This window comes from Athene noctua, chromosome 3 (genome assembly GCF_965140245.1).
Source record: "Athene noctua chromosome 3, bAthNoc1.hap1.1, whole genome shotgun sequence".
NCBI classification, from domain to species: Eukaryota; Metazoa; Chordata; class Aves; order Strigiformes; family Strigidae; genus Athene; species Athene noctua.
In genome coordinates, this window is record NC_134039.1 from 25,469,338 (window position 1) to 25,482,118 (window position 12,781).

At 52.7% G+C, this 12,781-nt stretch overlaps 1 protein-coding gene across 1 annotated transcript; it reads right to left on the reverse strand.

Moving 5' to 3' along the window:
• Positions 1-474: 474 nt before the first annotated feature.
• Positions 475-4,722, reverse strand: BHLHE41 (basic helix-loop-helix family member e41). Its single transcript, XM_074902351.1, has 5 exons — positions 4,421-4,722; positions 4,086-4,149; positions 3,691-3,798; positions 3,368-3,479; positions 475-3,243 (listed from the first exon to the last, which is right to left on the reverse strand). Exons 1-5 carry the CDS (start codon positions 4,480-4,482, stop codon positions 2,267-2,269), a joined length of 1,323 nt encoding a protein of 440 aa, XP_074758452.1. The 5' UTR covers positions 4,483-4,722; the 3' UTR covers positions 475-2,266.
• Positions 4,723-12,781: the final 8,059 nt, after the last annotated feature.

The window sequence follows — 12,781 nt, forward strand, 5'->3', positions numbered from 1 at the left end:
AACCAGTAGAGGGAGCACAAAACTCTTACCTTCTATTTCTCTCTTACATAAACATTGGCTACTGTTTTGAGTTTTCTTGATTTTCTCTGTAACAGGAAGAATTTTTGAAAAAGGTGATGTGCAGCTCAAATAATGTATCTGTGGAAATCTTTAGCATGCTGCATTCCCATGCTATGAAGTACCTGCCTGTTTCCACCACTCTATTTCCCCTTCTGCTTTCCCCCTGCAAATGTTCAGTTTTCTTAAGAGGATTTCCAAGCCAGGACATACATCATTCCTTCAGAGATTACAATACATCGTTAGATTGTCACACTAAATCATAAGGCTTGCTCACTGCAAACAAAGATAGTTCCCATGCAGCACCAGGGCTGTAAAGGGTTAATTTTAAAGATTAATGTCTTGCAAAAAGAGGAAAAAAGTAGATGTCAGGAAGAAACATGTATGTTCCACATGCATGCTTTACACTTTGCTTTGTGAAACATGCCTATCTTAAAACAGTCTGCTAAAGTGAGTTAAAGGAAACCAAGCAAATTCAAACCCAGATTAAAAATGTGTCAGTCACAGTCATACATTTTGAAGCTCAATGCACCCATTTTGTGTATTAAAGTTTTTATTCCTTAGTAAGAATTTTTTAAATCACAAAATAGTGTGGAAATATTTAGATAATAGAATTCATGGACTGCTGGAAAATACTGAATATAAAGATTGATTTCTAATATATCACATACTAAACTGTTCTAAAACAGCTGGTTTCTTGCAGACAGGATTTATTTTTTTAATAATTTAAGACAGCATAAGCTTGTATCAAGCATAAGCATTGTAACAAAAGTGCAACTTTTTCAGCAAATCCTCCCAAAAGATATTTAACTCAAAATATCATTACACATATTTTCTTCCTACAAAAATAGCATGTCAGACATCATTAACTGAATGTATTAACAACTATTTACATATAGCCACTCTGTATAGTAAGATTTTTCTTTTTTAACGTTGTTTAAACACAGCGTTTGAGGCAAACAGTAGCAACAGCAGCAGCAGATGCACCGGACTGACAGACACCGGATAGGTACTCGCTTGCTCACTTGCTCCTCGCCAGGCTGTTGTGTCTCACCTCTTACATAACATTCAAGTGAGATTTCTCACAGTGCTACCTTGGCAACAAACTAAAAATATCTAGGCAAGGTCTTGGTTTAAGCCTTATTAGAAAAGCTTTATCTGTGTGATTATCTGGCGTCTGGGTTTGTCTTCAGAAAGGGAAATCGTGCTGTTTGAGCATGGATGAGGGAGAACCCGTATGGGAAATTTACCTCAACCAGTCTAATCGTTTCTGACTGCACAGTGAGGTGTTAACCTACAGCCTCCAGTTTGTGTCATTCGGGATTGAGGATAAAAGTGGGTTCAGGCTGAAGAGTTGCTCTGTGTTTTCTTGGGGGAGGGAGGGGGGGTGGCGTTGTTTTTGTAGTTCAGTGCAGAAACATTCATTTTATACAGCAAGGTTTGGGGAAAAATCTCTTGGGAACATATGGAATTAAATAAAGACAGGATGAGAACAAATGCACTTGCCACACCTGTATACCTTAGCCGGAAAAAAACAAAACAAAAACAAAAACAAACCCACAAGGTTACATAATGGGTGTGATCCTCCTTCCCTTGCACATCCCAAACTCGCTGGAGCCAGCAGCACAACCGGGTGCTCAAGGCACTGCTGGTTTGGGCTCAGGGTGCACCCCTCCACACTCCAGTCCTCAGTAAAGTGCTAGCACAGGTGCCGGGGTCTGCCCCCCTTGCCCCGCCTCACCCCCCGAACCCACCTGGGTCTTCTGGACAACAAGTGCAAGTTCCTAAGCGGGCCTTAGGGACACTATAAACCCATTCCGAATAAGGTGCAACATTTAAGTTACCCTATAGAGAAAAAAAAAAGTATCCTTACTATTTGTCCTTCCTTTTTTTTTTTTTTTTCCCCCTTAACATATTTATGAATTTATAAAGCTCAACATTAAAAAAATACTGAGTAACAAATTTTATCCTTGACGGTCCTCTGCGGGGGCAGCGCCGGGTCCAGCCGCCGCGGCAGCGGGGCGCGGGGCTCCCCCGGGCCGAGCCCCGGCACCCCTCAGCCGCCAGCTCCCGGCGCCGCCCTTCCCTCCGTAGGAAACCGGGGCCGCAGGTGCCGGCCCGACGGCCCTTCCTCGCTCCCCGGCGCGGCGGCCCGGCCCGGGCGGGGGTACGGTGGGGAGCCCGGGGGCGGGTCCCGGCCGGCGGCGGCTCACGGGCCCTCGGCGCCGGGCTCGTCGGCACCTGCGGTCTCGGCCTCCTCGCCGGGCTCGGCGGCCAGCCCGGCGGCGGCAGGGAAAGGGTGCGGAAGGTGGGGCGCTGGGGGCAGCCCGGCGGCAGCGGCCGCCTTCTCGGCGGGGCCGAGCACGGAGGAGAGGCAGGGGAAGGAGGCGGCGGCAGCGGCGGCCGCCTGGGCCGGGATGCCCGGGTAGAGGAGCGGGATGGGGGCGGCGGGGTAGAGATACTTCTCCAGGCTGCCTTTATCCAGGAAGGGCTGCATGTAGGCAGCGGCGGCAGAGGGGGAGATGAAGTAGAAGGGCAGGCAGAAAGGGGCCGCCGCCGGCTGTCCGAAGGGGGCCCCACCGCCGCCCGCCCCCAGGGCCATCAGCGAGCCCAGCAGGGCGGCGTCGGGTCTCAACAGCGCCGCCGCCGCCTCGGCGCCCCGCGCCGCCAGCCCCGGCGGGCCAGGCAGAGGGCTGCCGCCGCGGTCCAGCTTCGGCCGCTTGGGCGCGGGCGCCTCGTCCCCCGACGGCTCCTCCTTGATGGCCAGGGCGGGCAGCGCCGCCACCGCCGCGGGGCCTCGCTCGGGTCGTGCCTCGCCGTCCCCGCCGTAGCCGCTGTCCGTGTCCGTGTCGGTCTCAGCGCTGAGCTCGGCGGCTTGAGTCCGCTGGATGACGGGCACGCAGTTAGCCTGGCCCTCCGGCTTGTGGCTCGGCGCGCAGGGCGGGGCGGGCGGGGAGGAAGATCCCTTGCTGAGGGTGCCCGGCGGCGGGGAGAGGAGCTGGGGGCCGGGGAGGAACTGCGAGGAGATGGAGTGCAGGTGGCCGAGGAGCTGGGCACATCGCTGTTCGCGGGGCGTCCAGCTTTCGAAGCGGGAGAGGTACTGCAGCACTTCCTTGGCGCACGTCTGAAAGCCCGAGTGGAAGGCGTCCAGGTCGGCCTGCACGGGAGACTTCATGGACCGGTCCCCTGAGGGGGAGACCGAGAGAGGACAGCGTTTGCCCGCGGCTCCGGTGTGGGCTGCCCTGCTCCATGCCTTCCCCGCCCCGCTCCCGGTACGTCCCCGCGGCGGCGCCCCCCGGGGCTCGCTTACCGTTCTGCAAAGCAATGATCTTCTGGTGCTGCTGCTCCGTTAAGGCTGTCAGCGCTTTCAAGTGTTTCAAAGTCAGTTCTAGCACCACCGCCTTCTCCAGGTGTCCCAGCGTCTGCAAAGGCAAAGGGGGCGGCTCGCTCGGCTACTTCCCGGCACACTTTGCCCACTGCCAAACGCCGCCTCCGTAACTTCGGGAAAACTCGTCCCAGAGGGGCGTTACGGCCAGGGCAGCCGCGGGCAGTCCGGCGTCCCGGGGTCTGCGCAAGCGGGCGGGCCGCCGTCGCCTGCAGCTGCACGAACATAAACGCTCCTCTGCACCTTACCGTCAGTTTGAGATGCTCGGGCAGTAAATCCTTCAGCTGGGCAATGCACTCGTTAATCCTGTCTCGCCTCTTCTTTTCTATCAGTCTGTGTGGCAGTTTGTACGTTTCCTAATGAGCAAAATCCGGAAAAGCCAAGCGTTAAAGAGTCCCTCTGAAGGATGATCAAAACCAAAACAAATGTCATGCCGACCACATGCTGCGCAAATTCTCGTGAAGGCACCGCTCTCTCCGCCGTGCCGGCTCGCTCGGAAACCCGCTGGCAGTTCGGGGGAGTAGTTAAAAGCGCAGCCCGCCGCCCCCCCGAGGGATGCTCTTGGGAGCGAAGCTGCGCTGTAAAATTCAGCGGACCCCAATGAAGCGCTTAAGCGAGAACAGCCCCAGAAACTCACTCTTACCTTGCTCTCGTCCCTCTTCACGCCTCTTTTGGGTTTACACATATACAGGGAAGGGTAGTCCAGCCTGGAGAGAAACACAAAGATCCAGCATCGGCAAGAGCGAGAGCCAGCCTGGCACCTCCTCGAGTGGGCAACAGACCCCGAGCGCCGGGCGGGGAGGCGAGCACGCTGCCTGAAAAGGGCCGGGCGAGGGCTCGCCCGGGTCCCGCCGCGGAGGGAAGGCGAGCCCCGGCGCCGCCGGTGAGCCGGCTCCGCTGCCCGCGCTCCACAGCACTTTCTCCAGAAGACGAAACGCCGCAGAGAGACGAGACGGCGCTACTGCCCTGGCGCCTTACCCTATAAAATCCCTATGCTCCAGCAGCTGCCTCTCCGGCAGGCGGGAGATCCCTTCATCCATGTCGGGCAGCGGCTGATGTTTCGTCGCTGCTTTTGATGGAGCCTGCGGGATGCCGAGATCAGTCTTCGGAGATCCGCGACCGGCGCTGCGTACATACAGCCTCCGTGCCCCTCTCCCGTACAGTGGCGAAAGCGTGCGGCAGCTCGCCCCCCCACCACCCTGCCTCCCCGTCGCCTGACCCTGCCTCCGCCGCTCCCGCTCCCCGCGCTCACGCCGGCACCACACGCCGCGCCGCCACTTCGCGCCCGCCGCCGCCGCCGCGCGCCTGCCCGCGGGGCACGCGCGCCGCCAGCCAGCCCCGCACCCTGTTCACGTGCGGCGCGCGCCTGGCGGGCGGGCCTGGGGGCGGGGCCAGGAGGGGCGGCGGGGCTCCCGCCGCGGGCCCGGGGAGGGGGTGTGGGGGTCCCTGCCGCCGCCGGCCGGGGCCGCCCTGCGAGACAGCGGCTTTCCCCCGCGTTACTGCTATTGCTGGCGTCGTCCTCATCGTTACTGCCGCAATTATTGCCGTTATTGCCGTGTCTTGGTTATTTTTATAATTCTATTATTTATTATTTTTAGAATTTTATTATGTTGATAATTTTATTCTTACTATGTTGATAATTTTATTTTTACAGCTTTTTATAATTTTTCTCTAAGGGGGGGAGACTCGCCCGTGGAACACGTGCCCGGGGGGAGCGGGCCCCTCTCCCCGCTGGGGAGACACGTTTGCCGCACGTTTCACACACATTTACCGACGCGTGGGCACGACACGCGCATACGCGTGTGTGTGACGCGCGGCAGCGGTAGCCCCGGGGCTCTCCCGGCGGGGCGCCGCTGTGCCGCAGCTCTCGCTCCCCGGTGATCCCGCCCGCCGCGGCTCCCGGCAATCTCGCCCGACCTTTGGACGGGAGCCGGGTCCGCCCGCAACGCCAGACCGCGGCAAAATCATTTCTTGCATACCTGCGGCTACATATACATGTGCAGATAGGCGTAGAACCATATCTACGTGCGACATAACCCTCTCTGTGTTGTGACGCTGCCCTCCCGGCGGGCAGCCCGCATCCCTGCGGGACGCAGAGCCTGCTACCACTGCCATACGATTTGCACCGGTGCAGCCTGACCGGCCACGGCAGCCCCGGGGCGGGCCGGGGCGCGGCAGGAACAGTCCCCCGCCACGCCCCCGGCCCTGCGCGCCGGGTGCGCCCGCAGCCCCGCGCCCGCCGCCGGCGGCGGCAACGACAGCCGCCTCCCTAATCCCGTCTCACACTGGTACGAGCACAAGGCCAGCAACGTGACCCGACCTGCTGCCACATCACTGCCGCCGGCAGCACCGGGCGGCCCGGCCCCGCCGCCCCACGCCAGCCCCCGGCGGCACCGGCCAGCACTGGGCACCCCCCAGCCCCGTGGGCGCGTGACCCTCCAGCCCCGGCCAGCGAGCTGCCACCCCACCTCCCCCCGTACCGGGCAGCCCGCCAGGACCCCCCGCCAGCGAAAGGGGGGGTGCTGCCTCCCCGAAGAAACGCCGCGCTCTTCCCCGTGATCCGGGCAGAGGCGCTGTGTGCGCGCGTGTCCTTGCATGTGTGTGTGTGTCCCTGCGTGTTTGTCCCTGTGTGTGTGAACCTGCATGTGTCCCTGCATATGCGTGTGCGTCCCTGCGTGTGTGTGCCCCTGAGTGCGCATGGGTGTCCCTGCGTGGCTGTGTCCCTCTGCGTGCGTGCGACCCTGCATGTGACCCTGCGTGGGTGTCCTTGCGTGTGTGTCTCCCTGCGTGTGTGTCCCTGCATGTGCATGTCCCTGCGTGGGCGTGTCCTTGCGTGGGTGTCCCTGTGTGTGTATACGTGTCCCTGCGTGCATGTGCATGTCCCTGCGTGTGTGACCATGCGTGTGTGTGTCCCTGTGTATGCATGTCCCTGTGTGTGCATGTCCCTGCGTGTGCGTGCCCATGCGTGCGTGTGTGTCCCTGCGTCTGCACGCCGCGGCGGCGTGTGCGTGTCCCTGCAACGTGCGGAGTGTGCAGCGGCTCCCGTCCCACGTGCTCTGCAGGGGGAGAGGAGCCCCGTCCCCCCTCCCGGTCACAGGGCCGGGCTGGCGGCTTTCTGTCCGGTATTCCCGGCGGGAAGCGTCAGCAGAGGCGATCCTCAGAGATGTGTTTATTCCCACCCACAACCCTACCAGCCCTGACCGCTCGCTTTTTGTCCCTCCGGCCCACAGGCGCCGGCTCCCGGAGGCGCGGGACCCCGGGTCCCGGGAGGCACTGAGGGAAGGTGCAGTTTCGGGCTCCCGCAGCAGCTGGGAGGGAATTACCCCAGTAAACAGGAAGCACACACCCCTCACCCAAAAGAGAGACAAAAACCTCACATCATTCCCTTCTAACGATCGTGTTTACAGGTAATCTCACCAGGAGGGTAAACTCGTGATTTTTGTATGTGGGGGAATGCTGAAACCACACTGCCCTGATGTGAAGTGCGAATGAGGTTTTAGGACCAGCAAAGGCCTGATGAGGTGTTAGAGGCTCCCGCTTGGCAGGGGAGCAAGTGGCACTGCCAGCTTCTATAGTTTCCTATAATTTCTCTAGTTTCTATAATTTCCCTGTTAACCTCATAACATTTTCACACTGTCAGTGCAACTAAACTAGGGGCTAAAAATAAACAACACAAATGTATGACACCTGCCTATAGGTTATATTTGGGGGTGTCAGGAGGGGCTTGTGATCTGCTACAGAGGTGGTTGGGAGAATCTGCTGCGGTGAAAAAACCAAACTGTTACATAGGCTGGACTATATTGATCTGCTCCCTCGGGAGAGGGGACTGCAGACCACAGGTGGAACTTTCTGGGTATTGGCATGTGCCAGCAGTAGTTAGCTATGCAGGGTGCCACTGGTTGCCCCAAGTTAGGCATCCATGTTGGACATGTGAGATAGAGCTACAGGTTCCCTTGCTAGTCGGTAGAGGGAAACAAGAACCATCAGCATGAAATGCCTCTCCTCCTGCCTGGTCTGGTCTTTGAGAAAGCATGAAGTAAACTGGAGGCACAGTCCAAATAAAAGAAGGAACTGAACCCTGAGATTAAAGCACATGGAGACCTTTTAGGTCAGGGCTGACTCAAAGTGACCTTAAACTCTGACAGAAAACACAGTTCCTCCAGCTGATTCCTCCCATGGGTATGGTTTCTGTAACTAATACACAGGGTGGGAAGCAGGGGGTGAACATTTTTGAAGCATCTCCTTGTGGAACACCTGGAGCATTTCTGAAGCATCTTTGTCATCTTCATCCTCTCTGGAACAACTTGCAAATTTTCAAATTGTGGAAACAATGTCTGGAGTGAGAGTCAGTTTCTAGGAGGAAGAGTCCTAATTCTAGGATTCCTCTGGAACCAAGTGGGAACGGAAACTGAAAATGACCAAAACATGCAAAACATGAGTGGAGACAGCTGGAGACTGAAGACTTTTATCCTTGTCTGCAGGTGACCTCTTATAAACATCTCTTAGAAGTTTCCAGATGTTGATTGAACTCCTTTTGTAGTGTTCAGAGAGAGTGAAAAATTCTCCTGGAAGATTCCCAGTTTAAAATGTCAAGATGGATCAAAGAGGTGATCAGCGGCATGACTATCATAGAAAAATAATGTTTTCCAGAAAATAAGAGGCACAAAAAAAGCTTTGGCCAATTTACAAGCCAAGATGAACTACAGCAAAAAGTTAAGAAACTGAAAAAAATCACTCAGAAAAGGAAATCAAAGGTTTGCAGGTCACAACAGGAAAAAAACACCCTCCTGCTCTAGACAAGGGCTAGCCAGAACACCGCCTACTACCAAACACTCGCCACCATCTTCAGTCTGCAGGAGGGAAGGAATCAGACTGACTGTCCCAGCTGAATCAGTGCAAAAGCCACAGTCTTTGAGAAGAATACATTTGGGAGGTTTATTCAACTCAGTCTGTAACCATGGTGTAAAGGAATGACTCTGAAATAGGGTGCCTAGTCGCCAACTAGATGGGTTCAGCTCTTATGGCAGTGAGTACTTGCCTTCAGGAAAAAAGGATTGAATTATCTAGGCTGTCTGTATGGTTAGAATCAACCGTCAAATTAGAGATGTCTGGTCAGCCGTGTGCTACAAGTGGGGGACAAAGAGAATTCATCTGAAGGATCTGGGTCATTTTAGTTGAATAGCAAGATACTACTGAAGACTTTCTGGATAAATTGAACATTGACCTATTAATCGTTTTTCGATTATGGGATGACCAGGTTGAGACCAGGGGAAAAAATGAAATGAGAGCGTGTAAAACCTGAGCTGGGTCAGAAAAAAAAGGTCCAGCTATTCCAATGTCTAGCGGGAGATGCCTTGGGAGGAGCCTCAGGAGGAGCCTTGGAACAGAGCATGTGTGATGAAAGCTCCCCAGGCCAGTCTCTGAGGTCCTGGTGGCCCATGGTGCAGAGACTTCCTGAGCCAGAAATGATATCTCTCTGTTTAATGGGAAGCCAAAGATGCTGTGAGAGGCAGAGGAATTTGCCAAGGTGCTTGAATCATGGGCTGCAGCAGAGCATTGGGCCAGGAAGCAGACACTGGACAGAAGTTGGTCAGTCACCAGGAGTCCTGTCAGCACATCTCTGTGGCTAACACAGAGAAAAAAAGATAATCTTTTTATTTCAGACTGTGCCACACATACCCAATGTATATAAAACAAGAGAGACAAAGAGACAGACACCAGGCAAAAATGCAGCTGAATTCAGAGCAGAAATAAAATAACCTGACTGTGGGAAGGTGGTTTGCCGAGACAAGACACAATGTGAATGAAATCTTTGCAGTGTTGCAAAATGGGGAAATGGGGGTAGGTCCATTGGGGGGCAGAGACAGGACCACATTTTTGTGCAGGACTGTTACAAGAACCGTACAAGGGTGACAGTGGTCACAGAGGCACTCCTAGGCCATGTGAAATGGGTGATATTAACAGAGATGGCCTAAAATCTACCAGACCAGCCAAGCTAGACTGGCACTTGGGCTAATGGTGGCCGAGCTGATGCTTGAGATGGATAGTGGTGAGGGGAGAGCATAGACACTTCACAACCTTTGAAAGCCAGATTGGTGAAACAGGGGTACTGGAGCAAAATGTCAGGCAGGATGTTGTCCTTAGCGCCCTGTGGCTGTAACTGCAATAAACACCAGGAACTGTGCCTTGCCCTGTCAGTTTAGGAATTCCCTTTAAAGATGTGTTTCATGTGAAGCAAATTATTTCCAGGTAGCTGGTCTGCAATGAAAAGCTGTTCCACCTCCCAGGGCAGTAAAAAATAAAGGTGGCTCCACTCTGAGATTGCTTCCAGCCCTGACTGATGGGAGGGTCTGAAACCTGCCTAGAGACCTGGGGCCTTCAGAGACTCTTACCCAACAGGTCATTCGTATCATGTGGATGTGATGTTAAGTTGCACCCAGGAAGGTTTAGACTGAATATTAGGAAGTATTTCTTTACAGAACAGGTTGTTGGGCATTGGAGTGGGCTGTCCAGGGAGGTGGTGGAGTCCCCATCCCTGGAGGTGTTTAAGACTCAGGTTGAAATAGTGCCGAGGGATATGGTGTAGTTGAGAATGGTCAGTGTTAGGTTAATGGTTGGACTAGATGATCTTCAAGATCTTTTCCAACCTAGATGATTCTGTGATTCCATGAAACAGAAATGATCTCATCTGTCTGCGGGATGTTTTCCAGGAGCAGCAACCAGCAACAAGTAAAACAACCTTCCCCCTCAGTCCCCCCTTTGAAGTCACTGGAAAGAAGCTATGTCTGTGAATGAAGGTACCTTGGATGATACCACTGGGTTCAGTTTGGTCATTCACAATAGATCTGAAAGCTGTATATTGACAGGCAGAAGTGGAGCTGAAAGATGGTGAAAGTTGCTTTCTCAGCGAAGCCCAATCTGGCAATTTAGTGATGGTTGGGGCCTTACATAATGCACCAGCTACACTGGAGAGGTTGGTGGGGAAAGTATGGCATGCCACACCAACAGGAGGCCTTGGATGGCCTCAGCCTTTCAGGAGGTCTCTTCTGCTTAGGCTGTTTATGGGTGCATGCTGAGACCTTTGAATGAGAAGTGGTAGGTGCAGTTACACATGGCTTGTGGTAAGTTCAGGGCTGACAGTTTGTAACTGGTTCCAAAGGAAAGGGAGTTGTTCCAAAAGCAGGCAATTTATGTCTGCCACACAAACGGTAATGGGGAATTTCCACTGAAAAAAAACAAAACTGAGACTGCATGGAGCTGGCCCACTCCCCATCACTTATGGAGGTGCAGGTTGGTAGGACTCTGCTCCTATTACAGAAGGTCGGTTTGGAGATTTCCTAACGTTGCAAAACCTTGCACAGACAAGGTGGCAGAGGGAGAGCATTTCAGTAGCCAACAGAATGAGATTTAATGGTTTCAGCTAGTGCAGTTCTTGTCAGTGGTTAAATTTACTAAGTTTTGTTGGTATTTGCACAGGAGGAACACTGTAGTAAGGGTAGGCCATGAATCCCTGCAAGAGCTCACTCTGTGGGCCTAGGAATCCCAAATGCAATTTGCCTGAGTAATAAGGAAAATGGCAATTTTGCAACTGCAGTTAGCTACCTGTCTGGGCATAAATGGAGTAGTGGTGATGCCTAGTCCAGGCAGGAGCTTTGGGCCTTGGTGCAGACAATGCCTTCAATGTGAATGGAAGAACTAATTCTCCAAGGGGATGAATGCAGGGAAGGAGATGCTTGTTTCCTCTCTTACAACTTGTACATGTGCAAATACTTCTAGTTCACTCAGGAGAACTGAGGAAAGGCAATGCCAGGGGGGGAGTGTGGGGTCCTGAACCAGTCCATACCAGAAGGTGCATCACAGAAAGGATCCCAGTAGCATACAACTAGGAAATGAGCTGGGAAGTTCAGCTGTCCTGGAATGAGGTATAGCTTTGGAGCACAATGAATGTATCTTTGGACTACCAAGATAAAAGCATTCTGGTCACAGTGAGAAAGTTTGGAGTAGAAGGTGAAATACTGCATAAAAGTTACAGTGTATGTAAACAACCTGTAGAGCACCTTGTTAGGTGATGTCTGGAACAGGAATTTCTGAGATATGTATTATAAAACTGGCAAATGTTTTGAACTGTACTGGGTTTCTATACATTTCCAGAAAGCCTTAGCTAAGCTAAGGGAAATACCGTATTGGGTAAAATTCAGAAAGGATGTAAAAAATGTGTGCAGGAGATGAATGCCCCTATTGCAAGTAACGGTCCCACAGAAACACAGAGAAACACCATGAAATAATATCTGACAGAGTCAGTTAATTAATGGACTGCATTGCCTGATGTTCTTGGGTTTCTGGGAGCTGCAGACTATTTCACAAAATGCCCTGAAGCTTGTCTGTTAGGACAGTAGTGCCAGATGTCCAAGTGAAAGACGTCCTCTCCCTCCAAGTCCTTAGGAGGTATGGGAGGATTGCACAAAGATCAAGGGAGAAACACTGAATCATAACATTTCAGCAGATCAGTGAGGTGGTTGGGATCCCTAAAACATCTCCATGTGACCACAGCCTGAAGGGTTGTGGGTATGGTTTTTTGCAGACTCTTCCAGTCAACTGGTTTGCTCTTCAGAACTGCATCAAGTGGTAATACCCAGCATATTCCAGTTCTTTTGAAGGTCTCAGGAGTAGAAAAGCACTTCCTCACCATTTTGCTGAAAACCTAAGGACTTCTGAATGCCTTTTTGTGGAGTTTCAAAAGAACAAAGAGTTTTGGATCATGCATAGAAGCACATGGTTTGGTTTTGTTTTTTTTTTTTTAAGTGGAAATCTGGGATATTTTACAGTCTTAGAAAAAGCAAGAGCGAGAATCTTACAAAGATTAAACCTAGAGCAACATTTTAGGATTTGCTGTATAAGGCCATACAGTACTGACCTGGATATTTTTGGTGGTACACAGAGTACAGTGGAGTCCTGAAGTAAAATACCATGCTGTCACGAGGCCCATTAGAAAATCTACTAGGGAAAAACATACTGGGGAAGCAAAACTTTAGGGCTTCACTCTTCCTCTGCTCTTCCCTTACTGCAAATGCAGTTGTGAAAAGCCGAGGCTGAAGAAGTCAAAGCACAAACCCCCTTCCTTACGGCTAGTGCTGAATGGGCAGAGTTTTGGAGGCAGACTTCAGGCACACTGAACACACCTTGAGAGCGTTCTGTGAGTGGCTGACTGGAAGGGAATCAAGGAGCAGAAAATTACAGGAAAGTGAAGTACAAATGTTTTGTATTAGCTATAGGAAAATACCTTAATGAAGCATACTGTGTAATTACAGGTAAGTAAGAATGTGTCGTTCATCACTTCTT